This window comes from Sinocyclocheilus rhinocerous, unplaced genomic scaffold, assembly GCF_001515625.1.
Source record: "Sinocyclocheilus rhinocerous isolate Xijiao unplaced genomic scaffold, SAMN03320098_v1.1 scaffold239, whole genome shotgun sequence".
NCBI classification, from domain to species: Eukaryota; Metazoa; Chordata; class Actinopteri; order Cypriniformes; family Cyprinidae; genus Sinocyclocheilus; species Sinocyclocheilus rhinocerous.
In genome coordinates, this window is record NW_015653198.1 from 193,957 (window position 1) to 217,255 (window position 23,299).

At 35.9% G+C, this 23,299-nt stretch overlaps 2 protein-coding genes across 3 annotated transcripts in view; one reads left to right on the forward strand and one right to left on the reverse strand.

Annotated features, from left to right (window-relative positions):
- The window catches only part of LOC107715641 (zinc finger protein GLIS2-like), a 42,990-nt gene extending 25,698 nt beyond the window's left edge, over positions 1 to 17,292 (reverse strand). The window contains exon 1 of the mRNA XM_016521797.1: positions 16,392 to 17,292. The gene's annotated coding sequence lies outside the window, so the exon portion shown is untranslated. The remainder of the gene's footprint in view (positions 1 to 16,391) is intronic.
- A 3,891-nt stretch (positions 17,293 to 21,183) lies between these two features.
- LOC107715644 (transcription factor AP-4-like) overlaps positions 21,184 to 23,299 on the forward strand; it is an 18,359-nt gene continuing 16,243 nt past the window's right edge. The window contains exon 1 of one of the 2 annotated variants that reach the window (XM_016521799.1): positions 21,184 to 21,586. In XM_016521799.1, coding sequence (XP_016377285.1) covers positions 21,498 to 21,586 — 89 coding nt within the window. In that variant the 5' untranslated portion in view covers positions 21,184 to 21,497. Of the gene's footprint in view, positions 21,587 to 21,673; positions 21,815 to 23,299 lie in introns of those variants that run through there. The other variant, XM_016521800.1, reaches the window with a different exon arrangement.

The window sequence follows — 23,299 nt, forward strand, 5'->3', positions numbered from 1 at the left end:
GATGACTTTTTTTTTTTTTTTTTTACAGATTTTTACTGTTTCCGTCCTACTTCAAGTGGGTTTTATAGTCAATGAGGGGATTTCCCTTAAAATCACATAACATAAGTTTAATGCAAATACAGAACAAAAGGAAAGTATAGAGTAGAAATGAAAAATGTATAACACAATAATACTTTTACTTGCCTGACAAATTAGCCACTTTGTTTATATCTTGTCCTATTTCACAATAGCTCTTTAAACATCAGCACTTTCAATTAACACAGCACTGTTATGTGATTTGTTACGACCAGCGTACGCATAAAGCTCGTCAGAGGAACACACAATCAATGCGCCTTGGCAAGAGAGATGAGATTTCATCAGAGCAAGCTGTGCTAATGCAACAACTCTGTAGCTCACTGCATGATTGGCTTATTAGCTGCTGAGAGACAATGCACCACATACACCTGATAATGGGGCTGATTGAGCTGAAATCAGTGCGCTAGCAAACGCACAGAGCCAGGAGTAGAGGCCGAGGTTTATACTGAACAAACAGCCTAGAAGCAGTGAAATTGAAAGGAAGAGGATTGGATAAGCTATACAGATGAATCACTTTCTGGCAATGGTTAGCAGCATCATTGAGCTTTATTAGCAGAGTATGTCAATGATTATGGCATTCTTAGGAGGTTTTTTTGGTCCATTTTACATTACGAGTATGGCTCACATTTGCTGCGAAAGCAGTCCATTCGCTATGCATTCGTTATTGATGATGTATAATTGATAACTTTGCTTTCTCCCAGTCACAATGTAATGCAGTGTTATTTTAGGATCATTGATATATTATATTAGTTTTGTTAATATTTTGATTTAGATTTTATTTTTCATATTTTCTGTTTTCATTTTTAGTTCCAAATTTAAATTTTTATTTGTTATTTGTTTGGTTTTTAATATGTATTTTTTTATTTTGTTGTTTTTTATTTTTATTCGTTTTCTTAAAAAAAGATGTCGTTATTAGATTTAGATTTATTTTATTATTTTGGATAATATTTTAGAAATGTATTTGAAATCTAATACCACTACTACTACTACTACTAATAATAATAATAGAAATAATAAATAAATAATTGTTAAGTATTTTATTTAATGTTGGGTAATGTTTTTTTTATTTCAAGTGAAGAAAAATGTTTTCTGTTTTTAGTTTCAGTTAATGATAATAACCCTGGTGTTGTGCATTTCTTATAGCTGCTTATCTAAAATAATTAGAGTAATTAGTAACTTTGCATTCTCCCAATCACACTTTGTAATGCAGTGCTATTTTAGTATTTTGAATTAGATTTTATTTCTATATTCTGTTTTCATTTTAATAAAAATTTTCTAATTTTGTTTTTGTTTGTTTTTTTGTATTTTTATTAGTTTTATTTATTTTATTTTTATTTTTCGTTTATTTAGTTTTAGTTATTTTAGAGCTTAATTTTAAATAAAGGAACATGAGAAATGTTATTTGCAACTAGCTGAAATAAAAATGAAAATAAAAATTAATAAATGGTTTAAGTTTTGTAGGTCTTGTTTTATTTCAGTTAATGTTCATTTTATTTCAAGCATTTTATTTTTTTAGAATTAACGATAACAACTCTGGTTTACTACATTTCTCATAGCTGCTTATCTCTGAATAAATTGCCTTCGGAAAGAACAGTTTGCAATCTTCATGTCTCTTGCAGACAAGAGTCGCTCTGTTTGTGAAAAACATTTGGTGGTAAATCCAAAGGGACAAATACTCCAGTTGCATATGAAACTATATTTGTGAATGTGAAAGAAACCTGCAGTTTACGGGACGAAATCAAACGTGGGTTTCTAGTGTGAGAACAGCCTGAGTCTCTAGTTTCTCTCTCTGCTTATGTAATAAACCAAAAACATCTATCAGAGTAATGGACTTGCTTTACGTCAAAGATATTAAGCTTCGCCGCTACAATCTCTCAGGCAATTTGTCTAAATGGGCATTGGTCAGCCCCTGACTTGTGTCCGCATTTCTCTCGCTGTCTGAAACTAATAAAAAGAGAGCACGAAAGAGCTGGGAAAAGAAAAGCAGAGGTCTGGGATGGTCAGAGCCAGACAGAAGAGAGACATCTCACATTAAGAGCTCATTGTTTGGTTGTGGTCGGGCTTTCTTTGCTAATTTGTGCTTTTAGGACAGAAGCGGATGGTTTTCAATGTTTAAGCATGAGGGTGGCGTATTGGCAGTGTTATTCGTTTTTCTTCAAAGGTTGACTTAATCTTAAGGCATCTCCTAAATAGACAGGAATGTAATCTTGGAGAAGTGGAAAGCACAAGGAAAACAAGATCCATCCCTGACTAAAATGATCTCCAGAAAATGTATATCCCAGTCTTCAGTGAAGTTTACTTCAACTTTAGTTTAGAGTAAATGTCCACAATGATCCTCAAAGCTTCTTCTAACCAGTCCTGGACGCCATTGCAATGTTATTTTAGTATAAAATATTTTAGTATTGTGTTCATATTTTGAGTATAGTAGTATTAATATTTTGAATTAGCTTTTATTTTTATATTTCTTTTTAATTTAATTTTAATTTTTAAATAATTTTGTTATGTGCTTTTGTCATTTTTATAAAAAAAAATTCTAAATAATTTTAATAATTTTTTATTACAGTGTTTTTTTCAGGGTTAGTTTTAAGTTAGTAATTTTAGTACTTCAACTTCAAATTATTTTTGTATTTCTAATTGTCATTTAGTTTAAGTTTTTAATTGAATTTCAGCGTTACTTAAAATAACAAAAAAAAATTTTTAATAGTTTTATTTTCAGATAGCAATAAATTTTCATTAATTGAAATCAAGCTGAAACAGAATAAACTATAAATATTAGATGGAAAACTTGAACGCAAATTAGAAATGCTGCCTTGGCAAATAAAGTTAAGTAAAATAAATTTAAGCTAAATAGAAATAAAAAAAATAAAAAAAAATGTCAAATGCACATAACAAAGAAATAAAATAAATAATAAATAAATGCTAAACAATTACAATTTACATAATTGTAATAATTTACATAATAATAGTAATAATAAAAAATATATATATATATAATTATTTGTTTACTTGCATGTCATGTGACCATTAACCAACGCCAGAGAACATGCAAACGTGTTCCTAAATTATTTAAATATTAAAGGGAAAGTTCACCAAAAAATGAAAATTCTGTCATTAATTACTCACCCTCATGTCGTTTCAAACCCATAAGACCTTTGTTCATCTTCAGAACACAAATTAAGATATTTTGATGAAATCTGAGAGCTGTCTGACCCTCCATAGACAGCAAGGGTCCTCGTTTTTATTTCTTTTGCGCACAAAAAGTATTGTCGTAGCTTCGTAAAATTATGGTTGAACCCCTGACCCATTGATTATTTTACAGATCGCCTTGCTACGTTTCTGGACTTGGGAACATTAAAAACGAATTTATTCAACAATTCGTCTCCTCCGCATCAACCTGTAGCGTCATTTTGAAGAGTATCACATACGTAAACAACGTATGCTGTTCTGTGTCAGCTGCGCCACGTCGGATATGTTGTTTACGTTCAGATCAAAGTGCAAACAAAGTAGAAAACGTATCCGCGTGGCGCAGCTGACACAGAACAGCATACGTTGTTTATGTATGTGATACTCTCTAATTTAAACAATTAGTAAACAATTTAAGTTAAAAATTTATAAATTTTAAAAATATTCAAAAATAAATAGTGCCTATAATATAATATTATAATAACACTGAGTCTGACTGAAATCAAACTTTTAAAGTGCATTAAAACACAACTCCTGTATTTAAATCATAAGGCACTAGATTTCCCATTAGAATTTACTACAATCTGGCTGTTTAAGGAAACAGAGAATATTTTTTTCAACAAAGGTATGTGTCAGTGTGCTTGTCGGCTCCATGCACTTGAAGCAGAACCCATTCCCTCCATTTTTCCTTCCTACATTTTTGCAGTTTACACTCTATAAACAGGCTGTGAATGGACTTTGACTGCACAGACCCCGTCTCTCCACTCACCGGTGAACTCTAATGGACCTCAGTGTAGATTGCAAGCGCGATTATGGTCAGTTTATGGTGGTGTTTGTGTGCATTTTTCTGCTGATTGTTCCTCAGATCCGCCCCTGGACTGGAGTCTGGCCGGGCTGGCCGTGCTGAGACAGACCTCCCCTGGAGGCATACAGGGTCAGCGCAGGAATGCTGGGGGATTGGCACCTGGCTAAATCCTACACACGCTCACTTTTTCCACTCTCTGCTGAGACTCCACGTGGAACCTACCTACGAAAACACGGCATTCCTGTGCGTGCAGTCAAACAATATTCCACAGCCACAACACAACGTGTGCAGACATGCAATATGACGCGTCTGTCAAATGAACAGGTTAGTGAGTGCACGAAAACTCCAGTCGTTAAAGAGAAATTCTCATCATTTACTCCCCATCATGTCATATTCCTTGCTTTCTGACACAGAAAACTAAATCTTTTTAAGAAAGCAGTTAAGAAATTTAAAGCTAAATTTTATCTAAATTTTAAAAATAAATACATTTTAATTTAAATTTAAGCTAAATTCTAACAAGTTTGTGAGAATGTTGAAAAATTCTTAAGAAGGTCTCAAATATTTCTTAAGAATATCTTAGTTTTTTTCCCTATTTACTAATTTGTTGTTAGTGAATTTCGAATTAAGCAAAAAAAAAAGTCACATCACGTATAATCATGACTGATCATTATTAACATTGTCAGTCAGTGGTGTCGTAATATGTTATATTGTCATGCTTAATATGTGAATCAACCAATTAAATTGATTAAAGATCTTACCATTGGGAATTTAAGACAAATCGGAGGTTAACCTACCATCAAGAATTATTATGATTGTCGATGATTTTTAAGAACAATCCTAACTTTAAGAAATGATTTACAATGATTTTTATAAACTATCCTAACTTAAAAAAGTTATTTAAGATGATTTTTACGAACAATCCTAACTTTAATTTATTCACGTTGATTTTTAAGAATAATCCTAACTTTAAGAAATTATTTATGATAATTTTTAGTAACAATCCTAACTTTAAGAAATTATTTACAATGATTTAAGAACAATCCTGACTTTGTTATTTATGATAATTTTTAAGATCAACCCTAACTAAGTTATTTACGATCATTTTTAAGATCAACCCTAACTTTAAGTTATTTACGATAATTTGTAAGATCAACCCTAACTGTAACTTATTTACATTGATTTTTAAGAATAATCCTAACTTAAAAAAATTATTTACGATAATTTTTAGTAACAATACTAACTTTAAGAAATTATTTACAATGATTTAAGAACAATCCTGACTTTGTTATTTATGATTTTTAATATTAACCCTAACTGTTATTTACGATCATTTTTAAGATCAACCCTAACATTAAGTTATTTACGATAATTTTTAAGATCAACCCTAACTTTAAGTTATTTACGATAATTTTTAAGATCAATCCTAACTTTAAGTTATTTAAGATAATTTTTAAGATCAACCCTAACTTTAAGTTATTTACGATCATTTTTAAGATCAACCCTAACATTAAGTTATTTACGATAATTTTTAAGATCAACCCTAACTTTAAGTTATTTATGATAATTTTTAAGATCAACCCTAACATTAAGTCATTTACGATAATTTTTAAGATCAACCCTAACTTTAAGTTATTTACGATAATTTTTAAGATCAATCCTATCTTTAAGTTATTTACGATCATTTTTAAGATCAACCCTAACATTAAGTTATTTACGATCATTTTTAAGATCAACCCTAACATTAAGTTATTTACGATAATTTTTAAGATCAACCCTAACTTTGTTATTTACGATGATTTATAAGAACAATCCTAACTTTATGTACGATGATTTTTAAGAACAATCCTAACTTTAACTTATTTACATTGATTTTTAAGAATAATCCTAACTTAAAAAAATTATTTACGATAATTTTTAGTAACAATACTAACTTTAAGAAATTATTTACAATGATTTAAGAACAATCCTGACTTTGTTATTTATGATTTTTAATATTAACCCTAACTGTTATTTACGATCATTTTTAAGATCAACCCTAACATTAAGTTATTTACGATAATTTTTAAGATCAACCCTAACTTTAAGTTATTTACGATCATTTTTAAGATCAACCCTAACATTAAGTTATTTACGATAATTTTTAAGATCAATCCTAACTTTAAGTTATTTAAGATAATTTTTAAGATCAACCCTAACTTTAAGTTATTTACGATCATTTTTAAGATCAACCCTAACATTAAGTTATTTACGATAATTTTTAAGATCAACCCTAACTTTAAGTTATTTACGATAATTTTTAAGATCAATCCTATCTTTAAGTTATTTACGATCATTTTTAAGATCAACCCTAACTTTGTTATTTACGATGATTTTTAAGAACAAACCTAACTTTGTTATTTACAATGATTTTTAAGAACAATCCTAACTTTACGTACAATGATTTTTAAGAATAATCCTAACTTTAGGAAATTATTTACGATAATTTTTCGTAACAATCCTAACTTTAAGAAATGATTTACAATGACTTAAGAACAATCCTGACTTTGTTATTTATTATTTTTAATATTAACCTTAACTTTGTTATTTACGATGGTTTTTAAGATCATCCCTAACTTTAAGTTATTTACGATGGTTTTTAAGATCAACCCTAACTTTACGTTATTTATAATGATTTTTAATATCAATCCTCAGTTTGTTATTTATGATTTTTAAGATCAACTCTAACTTTCTGAAATATTATTTACAATGATTTAGAACAATCCTAACTTTAAGAAATTATTTAATTATTAAATTCTTCTAAATTTTGTCCTTTGACAAACCACTAAATTCATTAAATCTTCATATTCATAATATCTTACCTTTGAGGATTTAAGACAAGTTGGAGATTTTTAAGAAAATTCTTTTCAGAAATTCTAATTCTTCTTAGGTTTGCCTTCCTTAAGAAAACAGAAAAGAACATTCTTAAGAAATGTTTTTGATGATAGAAATATTCCTCACTTTATTTTAAAGTTACAAAACAGGAAGAAAATTTTTCGGGAATCCAGCTCCAGGACTTTGAAGCTCTAAAGGGATACGAAGATAGTGTGAAATGAATTCATATGACCCGACCGCTGTATTGTAAGTCTTCTGAAGAGACACGGTCACTTTGCATGATGAACAGATCATAATTGAAGCCTTTATTCACATTCAAATCAAACCAAAACACTGATCAGCACATGCAAACAAAGGGCCCTGTCATACACCCGGTGCAATGCGGCGCCAGGCGCGATGCAAGTGTTTTTTGCTAGTTTCAGCCCGACGCAGTTATCATTTTCACTGATTTTTCAGTGAACTAACCATTTAAATACAAATGAGATTGTCAGGAAACTCAAGAGTTCCCACGTTTAGTTGGGGTCTGTTTGAGACTTTCCCATCTGGAAAAGCAAACCCGTGCCTCAACCCTTCGGCCTTTGGGTGGGGTGGCAAACGTCTGGGCATAGAGCGAGGGTCTGGCGTTCCCTTCCATCCCACAGCGTTAACAGACTTCCAGCCACAGATTTACGGGAGCTGACGAGCGCATGGAAACTCGGCACGCTGGCAGACGACCTTCTGCCATATTTCAGTTCGCTGTAGTGAATGTCATGACAAATGCGAGCCTAGCCACTCGAGGGGCTCTCGCTTTTATAAGAGGCATAAAACATCCAGCAGGCAGGCTGCGCTTTGAGTTCAGGCCAACACTGGGCGCAGTGGGTATACTTCACATTTTGGGAGTTGCCGTCTCAGACTTGCACTCATTTCCTGGATCCGAAATATTACGGCAGCGCCACATGAGAGGCTCAAAAAAACCCTTTTCTTGGACTGAAAAGCCCAGGATGTGTGCACAAAGCAGTTAAGCTGAAATCAGGCGTAATTTAATAGGAGATGTGACTTTCAGCCGCTCGGCCTCGAGGGACGTCAGTGGTGTCGGGATCCCAGCGGTGCATGTGATAGAGTGCTGTGCTGATTTTCTCATTTGGCCAGGATTCCTCTGTTGATGGACACCTGTGTGCCGGGCTGGAGCCGACAGGACGGTTTCTGGGAGCAGGGAGCTGGTCAGGAGTGGGAGGCGGGGCCGCTGTTCGGTTCTCGAAACCCAAACATTGCGGTGGAATGAAAACAGGAAGACGAAGGAAACTCAGAACAGAAGAATGTAATTAGTTGACAAACTAAAGTGACTGTAAATCAGGAACGCTGGTGATTGTTCAAACCAGGGATTCACAGTCTTTTTGTCAGCTGATCCCCTTTGACTTAATATTTAGTTTAAGTTAATATTTCAATAATTTAAAACCACATTCATATGTTCACAGTTCTCTGATGACTGTTAATGGTCACATGACATGCAAGTAAACACATTTTTTAAAAATTATATTTAAAATGATTATTTACTGTTTTTTTTTTGTGTGTTTTATTTTTATTTATTTTTTTGTTAATTTTTACATTTAACCGTAGTGACAAGTGCTCAAACTGGGGTCTGCAAGGGGGCCTAATACAAATGTTTTTTTTTAATGCTGTTTATATGTTAAAATATTAATTACTATGTGGAACACAATTATTTTAAAACACATTTTTTTGAATTTATAATATTATATTATTACTAGTCCATTTTACACTTTGCTTTCTGAAGACTGGTGAGAAATCACAAATATTAATCTATTATTTTATTTTATTGACATTGTTAGTCTTTTTTTAACAGAAAGAAATAAAAACATATATATTTAAAATATAGGTGTTCATCTGTCTTTCCTATGTTTAACAATAATAGTTTGGAATAGTATGAACAAAAAATACAAAAAAATATTTGAAAATGTTCTTCTTTGAGGTTATGCATCTAAATAAAATGTCTAATAAAGGGTAGAAAATGCTGTCTTAATACAAACAAAATATTTAAGACATTTATTATTATGTATTTAGATTTATATATATAAATATTTATTTACTTAAATATTTATATTTATCAATTTAAAACATATTTATGAATACATCTTTTAAAATATTTAAAATATATATTTTATATAATATATGTGTTTGTAATTATATGTGTTTATTATTTTTAAGATAATCCATAATAACTTAAGATATTACATTTTTGTTCTATATATATATATTTATACAACAGTTCATTCTGGTTCTCAAATCTGATTGGTTGAGAACCGTGAGATATTGTACTGGTATCGCTACTGGAACGCCCTTTCACAATTTTGTATCACTCAGCTTGTTCTAGCCGAGTCTATGTTTTTTTTTTAATTATTCACTGAGCTAATCGTAGAGTACGTTAGTTAATATAAGAAGAAACATCTGGCTTCGCGGTCTCTCTCTCTCTCTCTAATTTGGATGCACGTCTTGCCGCATTGTTTCTCTCTCATAACCTCATTATTTCTCACTAATAACCTAACTGAAGCAGCACATGCCCTTGATACCAATTCTAAAAGTGACGTATGTTTAACTGTCAACTTGAGCTTTGAATCCGTGGCGGAAGGAAGTAGTTCCGCACAAAAGAGGGTTTTATTAGGCACTCCGTTGTTTCTTGTTTAATTACACACATGTTCCGTCCAACTGTTGTATAAACGCAATATCACTCGAGTACTCGAGCGATACCGGCTCTATATCAGCATGGCTGTGATTAGGCCAGAGGCACGAGGCCACTGATATAAAGCCGGTATCGCTCGAGTACGAGAGTGATATTGCTCATATAAACAATATTCTGCTTTTGCTTCAGTCCAGTAAGAATATTGCAAATGAAAGTTGTCTGGTGTTTTTCTGGCACAGTATAAATAGGCCACGAAAAAATATAGCTGCCTTAATATTTTCTCCCTCACAAGGGTATCATCAAATTTGGGGGTCCTTGAAATCAAAAAGCTCGAAAACCCCTGGGTTGTACCATGACTCACAACTTTTTAATTTATACCAACATAGCTGGACCATGAAATGATTTAGCGGAGCCCAGGCCGTCAAAACTTCAAACCACGTATTTCGAAACGGCCAAAAGAAGCTGAGGATCCGAAATGTATGTCTAGGGACCTGGCAGGACCACGATCTGGCCCTGAAAACCACAAATTAATGTTTATTGTCTTATAAATACTTCTTTACGAGTCGTTGGAGGACATAATGGACCCTGGTAGTTACTAGACCTCTGCTGATGTTGCCCGTCGTTGCTCCTCTTATCCCTTTCAGACACCTGCACACACACACACACACACACACTCTTTTCTTTTCTCTGCCTCTGTTCTTCTTCCCGTCTGTGTCTCTGCCAGCCTCACTGTACGCCTGTGTTCTCTCGTTCCCCTCGCATGGGGCGCCTGTTTTCTCAAAGCGAGGCCGCCCTCCCCTCAACACTCGGCCCCTCCGAGGCCTGGCAGCCAGACAAAGTCAACATGACAGGATTTCCCCCCTCCTTCCCTCTTTCTCTCACCCTTTATCTCCCTGCGTTTCTTTGACTTCGCTCAGCTGAGCGGCAGGCTCCTCCCAAACACGAAGGGCCTTTCATCTTCTGTCTCCGCCAGAGAGAGCAAACAAGGGACAGAGCCATAGAGAGACGGGAGGAGCGTGTACCTATAGAGCTTCATCTCAGTGTGAGAGATGGACTGATAGTTTGGCGTGCAAAACAACAAATAATGCAGCGCAGTTGTTTGTAGTCGGATGTACATTTCAGAGGCAAGCAGCTAAAATCAATGCCACATTTATAGAATAAACATTTACATAATAGAGATATACAGTTTTAAAAATATATATTGCAGCTATTTTTTGCACTTTTTATTTGGCCATTACGTTTTCTTAAAGACATAAGACTAGTTGCGTGCTCCTTCCTTCATTTTAAGACTGAAACATTTTAATAGAGTCTTTGATTTAGTAACAAGCGGCGAGTTGGATTCATTCCTGTCAGTCACTTCAAACTGATTGTTTCAATGAATCAGCTTGACTCTGAAACCTTTGAATAAAAGTAGAGGTGTGGTCTAGTCCTAAGTTTCCAAAACAAAACATCTAACAGAATGGCACTTTCTTGTAAGGCTAAATTCCTCTTAAGTAATCAATGAAGTGACTCTTTATCTCATCAGCTGTTGCACAAAAGCAGTTGCAGTAAATGCATTGAAACTTAAACACTGTCAATTCACACAGTTTTTCAACCACATATTGAAGGAAACACTCCTCTTGCTCATAGTAGAGTAGACTCTGAAAATGAGCTACAATTTACTGTAGAATTAACAAAAAGTACCAAAGATTCCCGTTCAAGCCATGTGCCAAAGTTAACAAGAGATACAAGAGCAGCGGGACAGGAGGACTGGAAAAGAGTCGTATCCTCTGATAACTTTATGAGGCAGAACGCACCAACATTCACTTCATCTTTCTTTCAAACTCAAGACGTGCCGCTCGTGAAGTACAGCTGCGGAGAAACTGCGGGGAACAGCGGATCATGGGAAGAAGGCGGCAGTCTCGGACTCTCGCACACATTGACGGGAATGAATTTGCCCGGACACAGAGCCAAGCCCAGGCCCAGACTTGAGAGAGCCTTGTTTCTCTTTCTGAAATTCTTTACCTCCCCTGCCCTCTTTTCTTTTCATACGGCAGTCTTATGCACTTATTGTGTTCCAGTCGCGTTATTGTGGCTGCAGGAAGATCCAGGCTGTTGGCTTTGCAAGTAAATAATAATAAAAGCCAGCTGTGCTTCCAGTTTAACTGCTGAAGCCTTTGGCCCGTTACGATCCAGCGCGCTGCTTATTGCTAACAGCTTACTGTTGGAAAACAATGGTGGTGATGTGGCCCTGCGATTCAGAGTCATGTGGCAAAGACCGTTCTCATGTTTCTTGAACATTATTGGTCGCTTTTTCAATGGCTTATGCCGATATACAGTACCAGCAGTCATGTTTTCACCTTTTCATTTTTTACTAGTACTATCTTCCCCATCTAAGACTAATCAGTCTTCAAACTATGGAGTTCAAATGAAAATTTGGAAATGTAGTTAACTAAATTTTATTTTAGTGGAAATTTTGAACTAAAACTCTTTTATATGAGCTTGTTCTTTGTGTAGCTTCATTAACCATTAGCTGAATTTGATTAATATATAACTGATTTTATTATATTTAAGCATTTCAAATGGTCTTTAAGATAACAAGGGAAAAAAATTCAGACAAATATGTGTATTATTAAAAATTAAAGTATACACACACACACACACACATATATATATATATATATATATATTTAAACATTAAACTATAATTGCATGTATGTGTGTGTGTGTGTGTGTGTGTGTATATATATATAAAACCTTTTTCCAGAAAGACTTATAAACTCCTGACCTTTGACCTAAGGACTTCTTTTGGGTCTCTTTTTCCTGTTCTGTTAATAATTTTTCTGTCAAATTCCCCCTCATTTTGTTGCAGTGGTTGTAAGGAGAAAGTAAGTGGCTGAAAGACATAAAAGAAAACATAAAGTGGAAAGTGTGTGGATGCAGAACTCGGTCTGTGTTTATTTTGGAGGGCTTGCACCGGAGCACCAGGCCTTTGGCGGCTCAGAGGCGCAGGGACGGGTGGCGTGGACCATCCTCGCGTGTCCCGTGAAGGTGCCGAGGGGGTAGAGAGAAAGAGAGCGAGGGGTCCTCGGGCTGGGGCGGGACCGGGCTCTGCGCAGCAGGGAGGACGTGAGCGAAACGTTCCAAGAGGAAACGGTGAGGCCACGCTGTGATTAGTGGTTGCAGTTTAACTGCAGAAAAATGCATGGTCCAAGCCCAGCGAGAGAGGGTGGTTTCACTGGTCTCAGCAAGCCCGTATGACTCAGGGTCTCTGCACTCCTATCAGCCCTGGTGAAAGTTTGTTTGCGTAGCTCTTTTCTGCACAACTGTCTTTAAACAGTGTTTTGTGGCATTTCAAAGCATTAAAAAATGGCTTTTCCAGAACATGTATGTATTTAGCAGAAGCTTTTATGCAAATGAACTTATAACAGAGGAACAAAAGCCATTTGTCAAAGTGCCAACAATATTTATGCCAGGTTTATTAGACCACAGTCTTTCCTACACTATTAAAAATAAAGGTTCCAAAAGGAGTTTTCATAGAAGAACCATTTTTGGTTCCCCAAAGAACCTTTTTGTGAACTGTTCTTAAAAGAACTGTGTTTTTCTTACCTTTTCCACTATAAAGAACCTTTGGTGCATTTAAAAGATTCCATGGGTGTTAAAGGTTCTTCATGGGACCACTGATGCAGAAATAGAACCTTTCTTTTTTAAGAGTGTAGAAGCTGGAATTTTACTGGAATCTCTGATCATTTCAGTGTGGAATTCCACGTCCCAGGACTCTTCCTCCGGTCTTTGTTAAATTCCCAGCCGAACTGACCTCCCCAGGCCCTCCTCCCACCTTTTAGCAAATGCTAAACATTTATTCCAAGTGGATGTCAGCTGTCTCTGTCCTGAAGTAATGCAGAAGACCGGCTGAAATTCCCATCACTGAGACCATCTCATACTCTCAATACTCTCAATTCCATTGCCGAACCCTCCTGAGGTTGTAAATCTAGCCCACGTGGAGGATCACGGGTGTCAGTGCGAAGGCTGAATGCCCTGTATGGGTTGCAGCCTCTAAATACCTTAAGGGTTGTTTAATTGTGGCTTCAAAAAAACCATAAAGCAAATTACTTGGTGCTACTACATATTTAACAACCAACAGAGACACCCAAGAATGCACTTTTGGTGCACAGACTAGCAATTACCAACAGAAAATGGCACAAATAAAAAGTAACAGTTCACTCAAAAAATTAAATTCTGTCATTATTTACTCGTGTCTTTCCAAATCTGTTTTCAGAAGATGTAATCAAGAGTCCTATTCATCGTAATGGCGAAAGTCCAAAAAATGCTCTGAATAGACAGATTTAAGTTTAATCTGATGGACACTCCAAAATAAAGGTTCCAAAAGGTGGTTTTCACAGTGATGCCACAGAAGAACCATTTTGAAGATCCACATTTTTCCAAAGAACCTTTTGTGGAATGGAAAGGTTCCATGTATAAAGGTTCTTTATTGGCATCAATGGTTCCATGAAGAACCTTTAACATCCACAGAAACTTTCCATCCCACAGAAGGTTTTTATAATGGGAAAAGGGTTCTTAAGATTTCTAAAATTCTCCTCACACTAAGAAGAAATGGTTTTCACTGAAACATTCTTTAGGGAACCCAAAATGGCTCTTCTATGGCACGTTTTGGATGGAACCTTTATTTTTAAGAGTGTGGAAGTTAAAAATGAAAATTCTGTCATCATTTACTCACCCTCATGTCATTCCAAACCTGTATGACTTTTGTGGAACACAAAAGAAGATATTTGGAGTCAAAAACCCATTGGACTCGATTGAATTTTATTGTATGCTCTCTTTAAAATAAAGGTTCCAAAAGCAATGATGCCACTGAGGAACCATTTTTGATTTCCCAAAAAAAGCCTTTCAGTGAACAGCTCTTAAAGGAACCATTTCTTTCTTAGTTTGAAGAACATTTTAATAATCCAAAGAGCCTTTTTCTACTATAAAGAACCTTTTGTGGAATGGAAAGGTTCCACTGATGTTCAGGGTTCTTTTTGGAACCATAGATGCCAATAAAGAACTTTTATTTTCAAGAGTGCGAACAAAAAAAGGCTGAAACTTTTTTTGAAATTTCTTCTTTTGTGTTCCACAGAAGAAAGAAAAAGCGTTTGGAACAACTTGAGAATGAGTAAATAATGACTGAAGATTTTCTTGAGAAGATTTTGCATATAGTGCACAAATTTTATGGAGCTTTTTTAGAGTTTTATAGACCCAGTGTTTGATCATGGTGCTGGCGTTGCACTGATTCATTGGGTAAAACTCTCCCAAACATCTTCAAACGCGAACCAAACCAAACACTCCTTTTGGTCTTTTGTCAAATGTGTTTAGGCCTCGCAGCATGCACACATAAGAACATCTCCTAAGCCTTGCGTATTCTCTGTTTGGCCCCACGTTTTGAGTAAAGACCAGGCCGGGGCCCCTCTTTAGTCACTGAGCATTAGAGAGCGTAATGGGCATGAATTCACAGAAGCGCTTCAGGGTGGGTCATATTTGGCAAACCATTCTGAGCATCGAGAGGAACAAGCGGTATATTCACTGGCCAGACCCCTCACAAAAGTACGCCAAAGCCTCGGCGTGCCAAGATCTCAGATTTCTGCAACGTTCAGCTCTGCTTTAGCTTATGGAGCTTCACTTCATATGCGAGCCAGAAGCCTTTCTTTCCAGTACGTCTTTGAGCACATCGTGAAACAGGCGGCCCTATCGCGGAGACGTCGGTTCACACGGCGAAAACACAAGTCGTCGCCAGCACGCACAGCTGGAGGAAAGCATACGGTGAAGTGAGGACTCAGCGGCAATAATATGAGATGTTTGCACAGCGGCATAAGGCAGAAAGCTGTGCACATACACGCACTGCCTTCTGTCTCTTAAAAGGTCTGGATTTCACCAAAGAATGCCATCTGGCCAGTTCGGGTCACTTTAGGGGCACCTCAATACAATTCGAACAGTGATTTCAACAGTGCATGCATTTCTAAACAAAAAAGCACAACATGAAGAGGTCAAATGTCATGCAAACCATTGGACAAACTACACAAGCTTGGGTTTCAATGAAGGCAATCACCTCTATGCTCAGTTAATAAATCAACCCCATGCACAAGCTTTATTCAAGAGCGTTTTTGTCCGAGATGCCCCTCTCGCAGTTGGTTAACTATGTCCTGGCAGGCATCTTCTTTATCAATGGCCCCATGTGTAGCAGCCAATGAGGACGGGCTCCGTTCCAACCCACATCTCAATGTGCTCACAATTAAGCGCAGGGACACTGGAATCGCCTAATTGGATGATGACTGCTTTATGTCCAGGCCTCAACCACTATGGACAATAACAGTAACTTTGCCAGAATGCACCATATTTGCATGCAATATTTCATTTTTTTTGCACATGCACCTTTCCCCATGTGAAGTATTTAATTTGCATCCTGCACCATCTGAAGTATTTCTTGTCTAGAATAAGAAAATGACAACAAACTCATCACATGATGCTAGATTTAACACATGCCTCCAGACATTCTGTCTGCTATTAAAGTGCATTAGTGCAAGCATCGTTTCTCATTCTTTGGAGGCACTGCAGACGTCAACTCCTAAGAAATCACACAGGGCATAAACCGAGAAAACACTCTTGGAAAATAGGTCAGGGTCTTTCTGCTACCGAGTGACCGTGCTCGCTGGACAAAACTAAATATGCATGCTTATACTGGCACGGCAATGCACTGGAGATCAATGATGCAAGGTTGCAGTGCCATCTGAGTTCATTAGACTGGCTTACCTTCTGTAAAACCTCCTGGATGTGTTATGGCCCAGCACTGGTCTCCACCTTAAACTTTCCAGAGGGGATGTTTGCTCCAATTCCCTTGGATTGCAAAATAAGGAGTCAGTTTTTAAGCAAGGCCCGGCAGATTATGCAAAAGGACCTGTAAAACACTGTCACCAGTGGCTGAATAATCTACTGCTGTCTGAGAGCATCAGACTGTTGTCTGGACACGCATGACAGTGTTCGGAAGAGCAGAAAACTCAAGACTTGCGAGGATAAAAAGGCGTCAATCCAGAGTGAATGCGACGGATTTAGTAGTTTATGTCAGTTTCAGGCCATGAGGATATTCTCATGAAGAAGAAACCCGTTAAATGCATGTGTGTGTGTGTGTGTGTCAACACAGTGTCCGTACTGTTATTATCGACTCTGGAATGACTGCTTAAGAACGATGCGCTAAAAAAACAAACAGAAACCGATCGGAGTGATCGTTGTCTTGGCATCAAGGTGCATCGCTTGCTGGCGGCGCTGGTCCAGAGGGGTTTTTAATGGGTGGTCGTGCGCAAACGGCGATGGAGAGGAGACGTCTCCCTTTTCAGCTTCGTGTCCGGATGGTGTCTCCGTGTCGGGTTCGCGATTTCCTCTGGTCGTTTCCAGTCCTGGGGCCTTAATGTTGTCCTTGGATACAGTGTGTGATGAGGTGGGTCTCCAGTACCCCGGACTCGAGCCTGTCCGTGTCTCCTCTCCTCTCCTCGGGCGCAGCGGGCGGAGGGATCAGCCCTGACTGACTGTGACTCTGCCAGCTCAGCGCATGTGTGCTGCTCCGCCCCATCTAGCGCTGAGGAGGCCGTCCTGGGCTCCCGTCCAAACAAACTCCCCTCCCTTCCTCCCTCCAGCGCTCTCAACATTTTTATTGGCATGGTAATAAAGCTTTTTATCGCCGAAGCTTTAATAAACATTACCTCCTTAGACCCTTTCCTCAGATCTATTCATTTTGCTCTAGCTTAATTTCTTTGCGATTATTCATAATAATATAATATATAGTTATATAATATTAATATAGTGTGTAATAAATTGATTAAAATCAATACTTGTAATATGTTTCTTTATTGGTGTATTACATCATGTATAATTATGTTATAGATATGTATCATTTATATCATACATATATTTTGATCATATAAATTAATTAAACGTAATTAAATATTTTAATTATAATTATAGTTTATATTTATATATATTCATTTCTACAATTATTTAAAAAATATATAGATTTATATATTATAATGCATATAATATTACATTTGTATAATAATACTGATACTCATATTGAAAATGTATATGAAAATAAAAATTCTAAATGCCAAAACATAGGTTCCACGGATGTTAAGGGTTCTTTTTGGAACCATATGCCAATAAAGAACTTTTATTTTTAAGAGTGTGAACCAAAAAAAGGCTGAAACTTTTTTTGAAATGTCTTCTTTTGTGTTCCACAGAAGAAAGAAAAAGCGTTTTGGAACAACTTGAGAATGAGTAAATAATGACCGAAGATTTTCTTGAGAAGATTTTGCATATAGTGCACAAGTGCTTTTTTGGAGTTTTATAGACCCAGTGTTTGATCATGGTGCTGGCGTTGCACTGATTCATGGGTAAAACTCTCCCAAACATCTTCAAACGCGAACCAAACCAAAGTACAAACAAAGTACATTGAAAAAATGTTATGTCATTTTGTCAGCTATCTAAAAAGTTCTTCATTGTAATATCTAAATTAACTGGTTTTATTGAAGTGAAGAAATTTGATTGAATCAATCTGAATACAATAGTAGTCAATAGTAAAATAAAATAAATAAAATAATATAAAAAACGAAAAAATATTTTTAAAAAAGCAATTTTACACTCAGGAAACACTTGCTGAGGTTTCATCTTGCAGGTAAATATGAGTTTTTGCTTGATTTCATCTGAAAGTTTTTGTGGTGGCTGGTGAACGGACCTTTATTTAAGTAATTAAGCCATGAGGTGAGCACTATATCATAACAAGGATTTAATTTGCCATATTTGTATACATTTTGTTGAGCTGATCTGTATTTATGATCTTCAGTTTCCAGGCTCATTAAAGTTTGATTTTACTAATAGTCTTAATAGGCCTTCACAGAATAACATAACATCATATTCTCTCACACCCTAATGGTTTACTTTATTTTACCCTAATTATTTTTTAAATATTTTACATTTCCTTTTGTAATATATCTCCTCTAATCAGCAAAATCTCAGAGGCAGTTTAGATTGTAGTAGAGCTGAACTGGGTGACCACTAGATGGCAGCTGCCCAAAGCAGCACAGCTACTCAGCATGAGGACAAAAAGAAAAATAAAATAAAATAAGATTATGTATCTCTGTACATATGCGAGTTGTTCATTTTAAGTTTATATTGGTGACAAAGAGAAGATACTGTTTCTGTGGAATCAGACAGACGGAGAAATAGACTAAAAGCAAAACAAATATGTGACCCTGCACCACAAAACCAGTCATAAGGGTTCATTTTTCGAAATTGAGATTAGGCTGAATAAATAAGCTTTCCATTGATGTATGGTTTGTTAGGATAGGACAATATTTGGCCGAGATACAACTATTTGAAAATCTGGAATCTGAGGGTGCAAAAAAATCTAAATATTGAGAAAATCGCATTTAAAGTTGTCCAAATGAAGGTCTTAGCAATGTATATTACTAATCAAAAATAAAGTTTTGATATATTTACAGTAGGAAATTTACAAAATATCTTTATGGAACATGATCTTTACTTAAAATCCTGATGATTTTTGGCATAAAAGAAAAATCTATAATTTTGACCCATACAATGTATTGTTGGCTATTGCTACAAATATACCCCAGTGACTTAAGACTGGTTTTGTGCTCCAGGGTCACATATGAACAAATTTCTATTATAGTTGAGCATATGAGGTAGGCTAATAAAAACCTGTAATAAAAGATCTAATTTTGCAGTGACTGTAATCATTATTTTAAGTATGACTATTAACCTCTGCATTAGCAACCGTTTTGATGTATTAAATGATAATTTATTGCATTTTTTTATTCAGATAAAGCTTAACCAATTTCTAGGCTATCATTTAATATATTTAATATGATTTATTCTATTGAATAGATTTATTATTATTTAAATTGGACGCTTATGCACTTATTTATATCATAAGACGTATGCCTTTCTCCTTTATAGCCTATTCATTTATTACCAACTGCTAGGGGGTTCAGCGGGTTTCCGTGCAGATTTATGCAGAATTATTCCCAAAACAATCCCAACCTTAAATATATATATAATAACCTTGTAATATTAAAGAGTGAATTTTACTTAGGCTGCAACTAGAATTTGTAACAAAATCATTCATATTAATAATATTTTATTAGAAAATTATATAAAAATATAATTTGTATAATTCTATTATGATACCAAATATTATTTCACTATATTATGTATAAAATACTGTATAATTTTGTATATTTTTTAAATATAAAACACATTAAAAGTGGACATATGAATTCCTTTAAGTTCAAATGTATTTGTATAGCGCCTTTAACAATGCATGTTTCAAAGCAGCTTCACATAAACATGCAGAACTTGTAACAGATGAAATATGGAAACTGTGTCGTTTCCTCCATAAGTTTGTGTTCATATATCACAGCCTGCACGCTCCTTCACGATCTCGCCCTCAGCGTGTGTTGAGTCACAGTAAAACACATTTCCGGGTTCTTCATGACCGCTCCCATTTTGTCTGTGTGTGTGATTTGTGCTTCGAGCATGCGATTAGGTAACTCCTGTTCCTCCTCCTACAACTACAACTTTCATGCACCCAAAATGGTGTGTGAATGTCAGCCCTCTCTCTTGTCTTCTCTTATCCGCTGGTTGGTGGTGTTGTGTTGTAAAGCCCTGCCAGCATGATCAGCTGATCCCGCATGTTTCACCCTCCAGTCAAAGAAAAAGAACCTATTTACATTCACCAAGCGACATAACAGACCTAGAGCGATATTATCATTCATTATGAGTTGCATCGCGCATTGATTTTTTAACGTGTTTGCATTTACATTCGCTTTAAAATGAAACGCGCCCGTACTAATTAAATAATCTATTTAAACAGATCCAGACAGAAGATTTTAAGATATGCATTGCTCTGTGCGCCGATATTTTACATGATTATTGCTTTTTTTTTTTTAATCAATCAATAAAAGCTAGCTTATAAAAAAAATATAACCGGCATCATTTTAACAGATCAGTAATTCTGTAACAAAAGGAATAAATAAAAGCTATAGCTTACGAAAAATGTTAGTTGTTTACATGCACTGATCGTTTTAACAGATATTGATCAATATTTTTATATTAATATGCAACACATAGATTCATATTTTAATATGCGTGCATTGATTTCTATTTAGGTTCATGCTTTAAAACTTATTTAATGTCAAAAATAAAAATTAAAAAAGCTTGCACTGACCATATCAGCTCTAGATCACTATTTTAAGGCATGCATAAGGCTTTAATTTATATTTAGGTTCATGAACCAACAATATATTGACGTGCAATATATAGAAACACTATATTTAACGCATACAATGCATTTATGCACAGAATGTTCTTGCACACGAGGCGGATATTTAAATGCATTTAAATGCATCCATTACAAGAGCCTTTTTGGCATGCAATCAGCATGAAACTGTTTTCAGGAGAACATGGTCGCTGTTGCAATACTCCTTTGTTTACATGCAAGTCCTCCTGTTCGGCGGAAGGAGGCTTTTTGGTAGTGCAGTGCTGTGTGATTCCTACCAGCTGTTTCCCGCCTTGAAAGACATCCGATCAGCTGCAAACACACACATGCAGAAGGAGGGAGGGAAAGAGAGCGAGCGAGCACCACACACACACACACACTACGAGGGAACCCCATCAGCTGGAAGAGTAGAGTAACCTTACAACTCAACACTCATCTTACGCGCTCATGCCCCAAATCAGCAGGACACGCACAGCTCTGCTTCTTGAATGAGAAAGAGACACGAAGAAGCTGTTTTGTTTTTAAACCGATAAAGTACAAGAAGGATCGAGGAGCCAGAGCTGGAGAGAAGCATGGAGTATTTCATGGTACCAGCTCAGAAGGTGCCCTCCTTGCAACATTTCAGGAAAACCGAGAAAGAAGTCATAGGGGGCTTGTGCAGGTACGTGAGAGCCTCTTTTAATAAATGCGCACATATATGTGCGCGTTTCTTTAATAGCGCGCCAACAGCAGCTGCGCTACTACGAGAGTAACATGCATGCATGATTTCTGTGTTATTGTGTACATGCGCTTATCTAGTGGCTTAAGACGGGACGGAACCCATGCGAGACTCGGTTTTCTACATTTAAAACATCTCGCGGGGGTCTATGGAAGCCCCTTGGCTTGTCAGGTCAGTGTTACCTATGAAATATCTTGGCGAAATCAATGCATTTTGTGTCTAACAAACACAAACCACGTGGTTGCATGCACGCACACCACGTTGTTGGTCTCGCGCGTGTATTTAATATCACAAACCGCGCTTATTGCGTCTCACCAGTGAATTTGTCCTCTTATAGAGGGGTTTGTGGATTAAAAGTGCGTCTGGGCGCGAGTTCGCGTGTTTTTGGGGCTTAAGTTATCGTGGGCAATGCGGCCATGCTTGTGGCTCGTGCATTTGGCGTCGTCTGTTTCTCATTGCTATCAAATATTAAAAGTCTCCAGACTGCCATTGCACACGAGTATCCCCCACATACGAGGCTGAAATGGACGTTGAGCGCGAGAAATCTCGCCGTGCGTGCGGCGGGAGAGAGATCAGATGATATTTGGACTGCGTCGCTGCTGCCGCATGGACGGAGGAAGCGCATTGTTGTAATGGCGGACCGTATCATCCGCGAACACGATGTTTTTTATTTAGGCCAGCGAGTATGTTGATTATCTCGCTCGATGTTACAGTTTCGGCCCATTGTGAGTGGAATATGGGGTATTTAGAGGTTAGTAAATTAATAACTGGTGTTATTTTAATAAGGGGGTGTGTATGCTGTTGAAGGAAGGCCCCGTCAATGCGTCTGCGATCCATTCTCTGAAGGGGGCGGGGCCATTGAGCCGATTAGCGCAGGGCGTTCTGAGGATTGTAGTTTTTCCCCAAAGAAAATCGCATACAAATGATGCGTATGGTCTTCGGTATGTTTGGGCTGCTGTTATTCACTGGACACTTTGCAGATTTACATGGCTTATCAATATATATATCGGTTGAAGTGATCCAAAGTACATAGAATAGCATGGTTTTGCAATTGTATAAAACACCAAGGTAGTACGTGGTACTTTTGCTGTTGGTTTAATGTTGCTATACTAATAAAGTATACATATTACTAGCAATCTGGCATTTTTATTTTTCCGTTTTGGTTAAAACCATGTTTAAGTTGTCTGTGTTTTGAAAATGTAGAAAGCAAAGGCAGTTGTTCCTTCTCTAATAGTTTTAACATGGTTTTTAAACAGTCCAGTTTAAACTGAGGGATATTTTTTTTTAATAGCAGTTAATTTATTTCATAACGTGTTATGAGTAAAAACACCCAGACATATGAGCAGGGTTTAGTAATATTTTATCAATCTTGTCATAAATCATTACAAGCTTGTACCCTGGCCTTTTGTCAACTTTAATCAAATTTGTTAAAATGATTATTATTATTAAAACATTATTTTAAAGTATTATTAAAACATTAGCTGTAAATTATTATTAATTACTATTGTTAAGTATTAAGACATTACTATTATTTGTATAATTAAAATATTATTATTCTTTCAAAATATTATTTGAAATTATTCATTTAAATTGTTATTATAGTTTGATTTCTATTTAATATAAAACTTGTATGTATTACTATTTGCTATTGTAAAT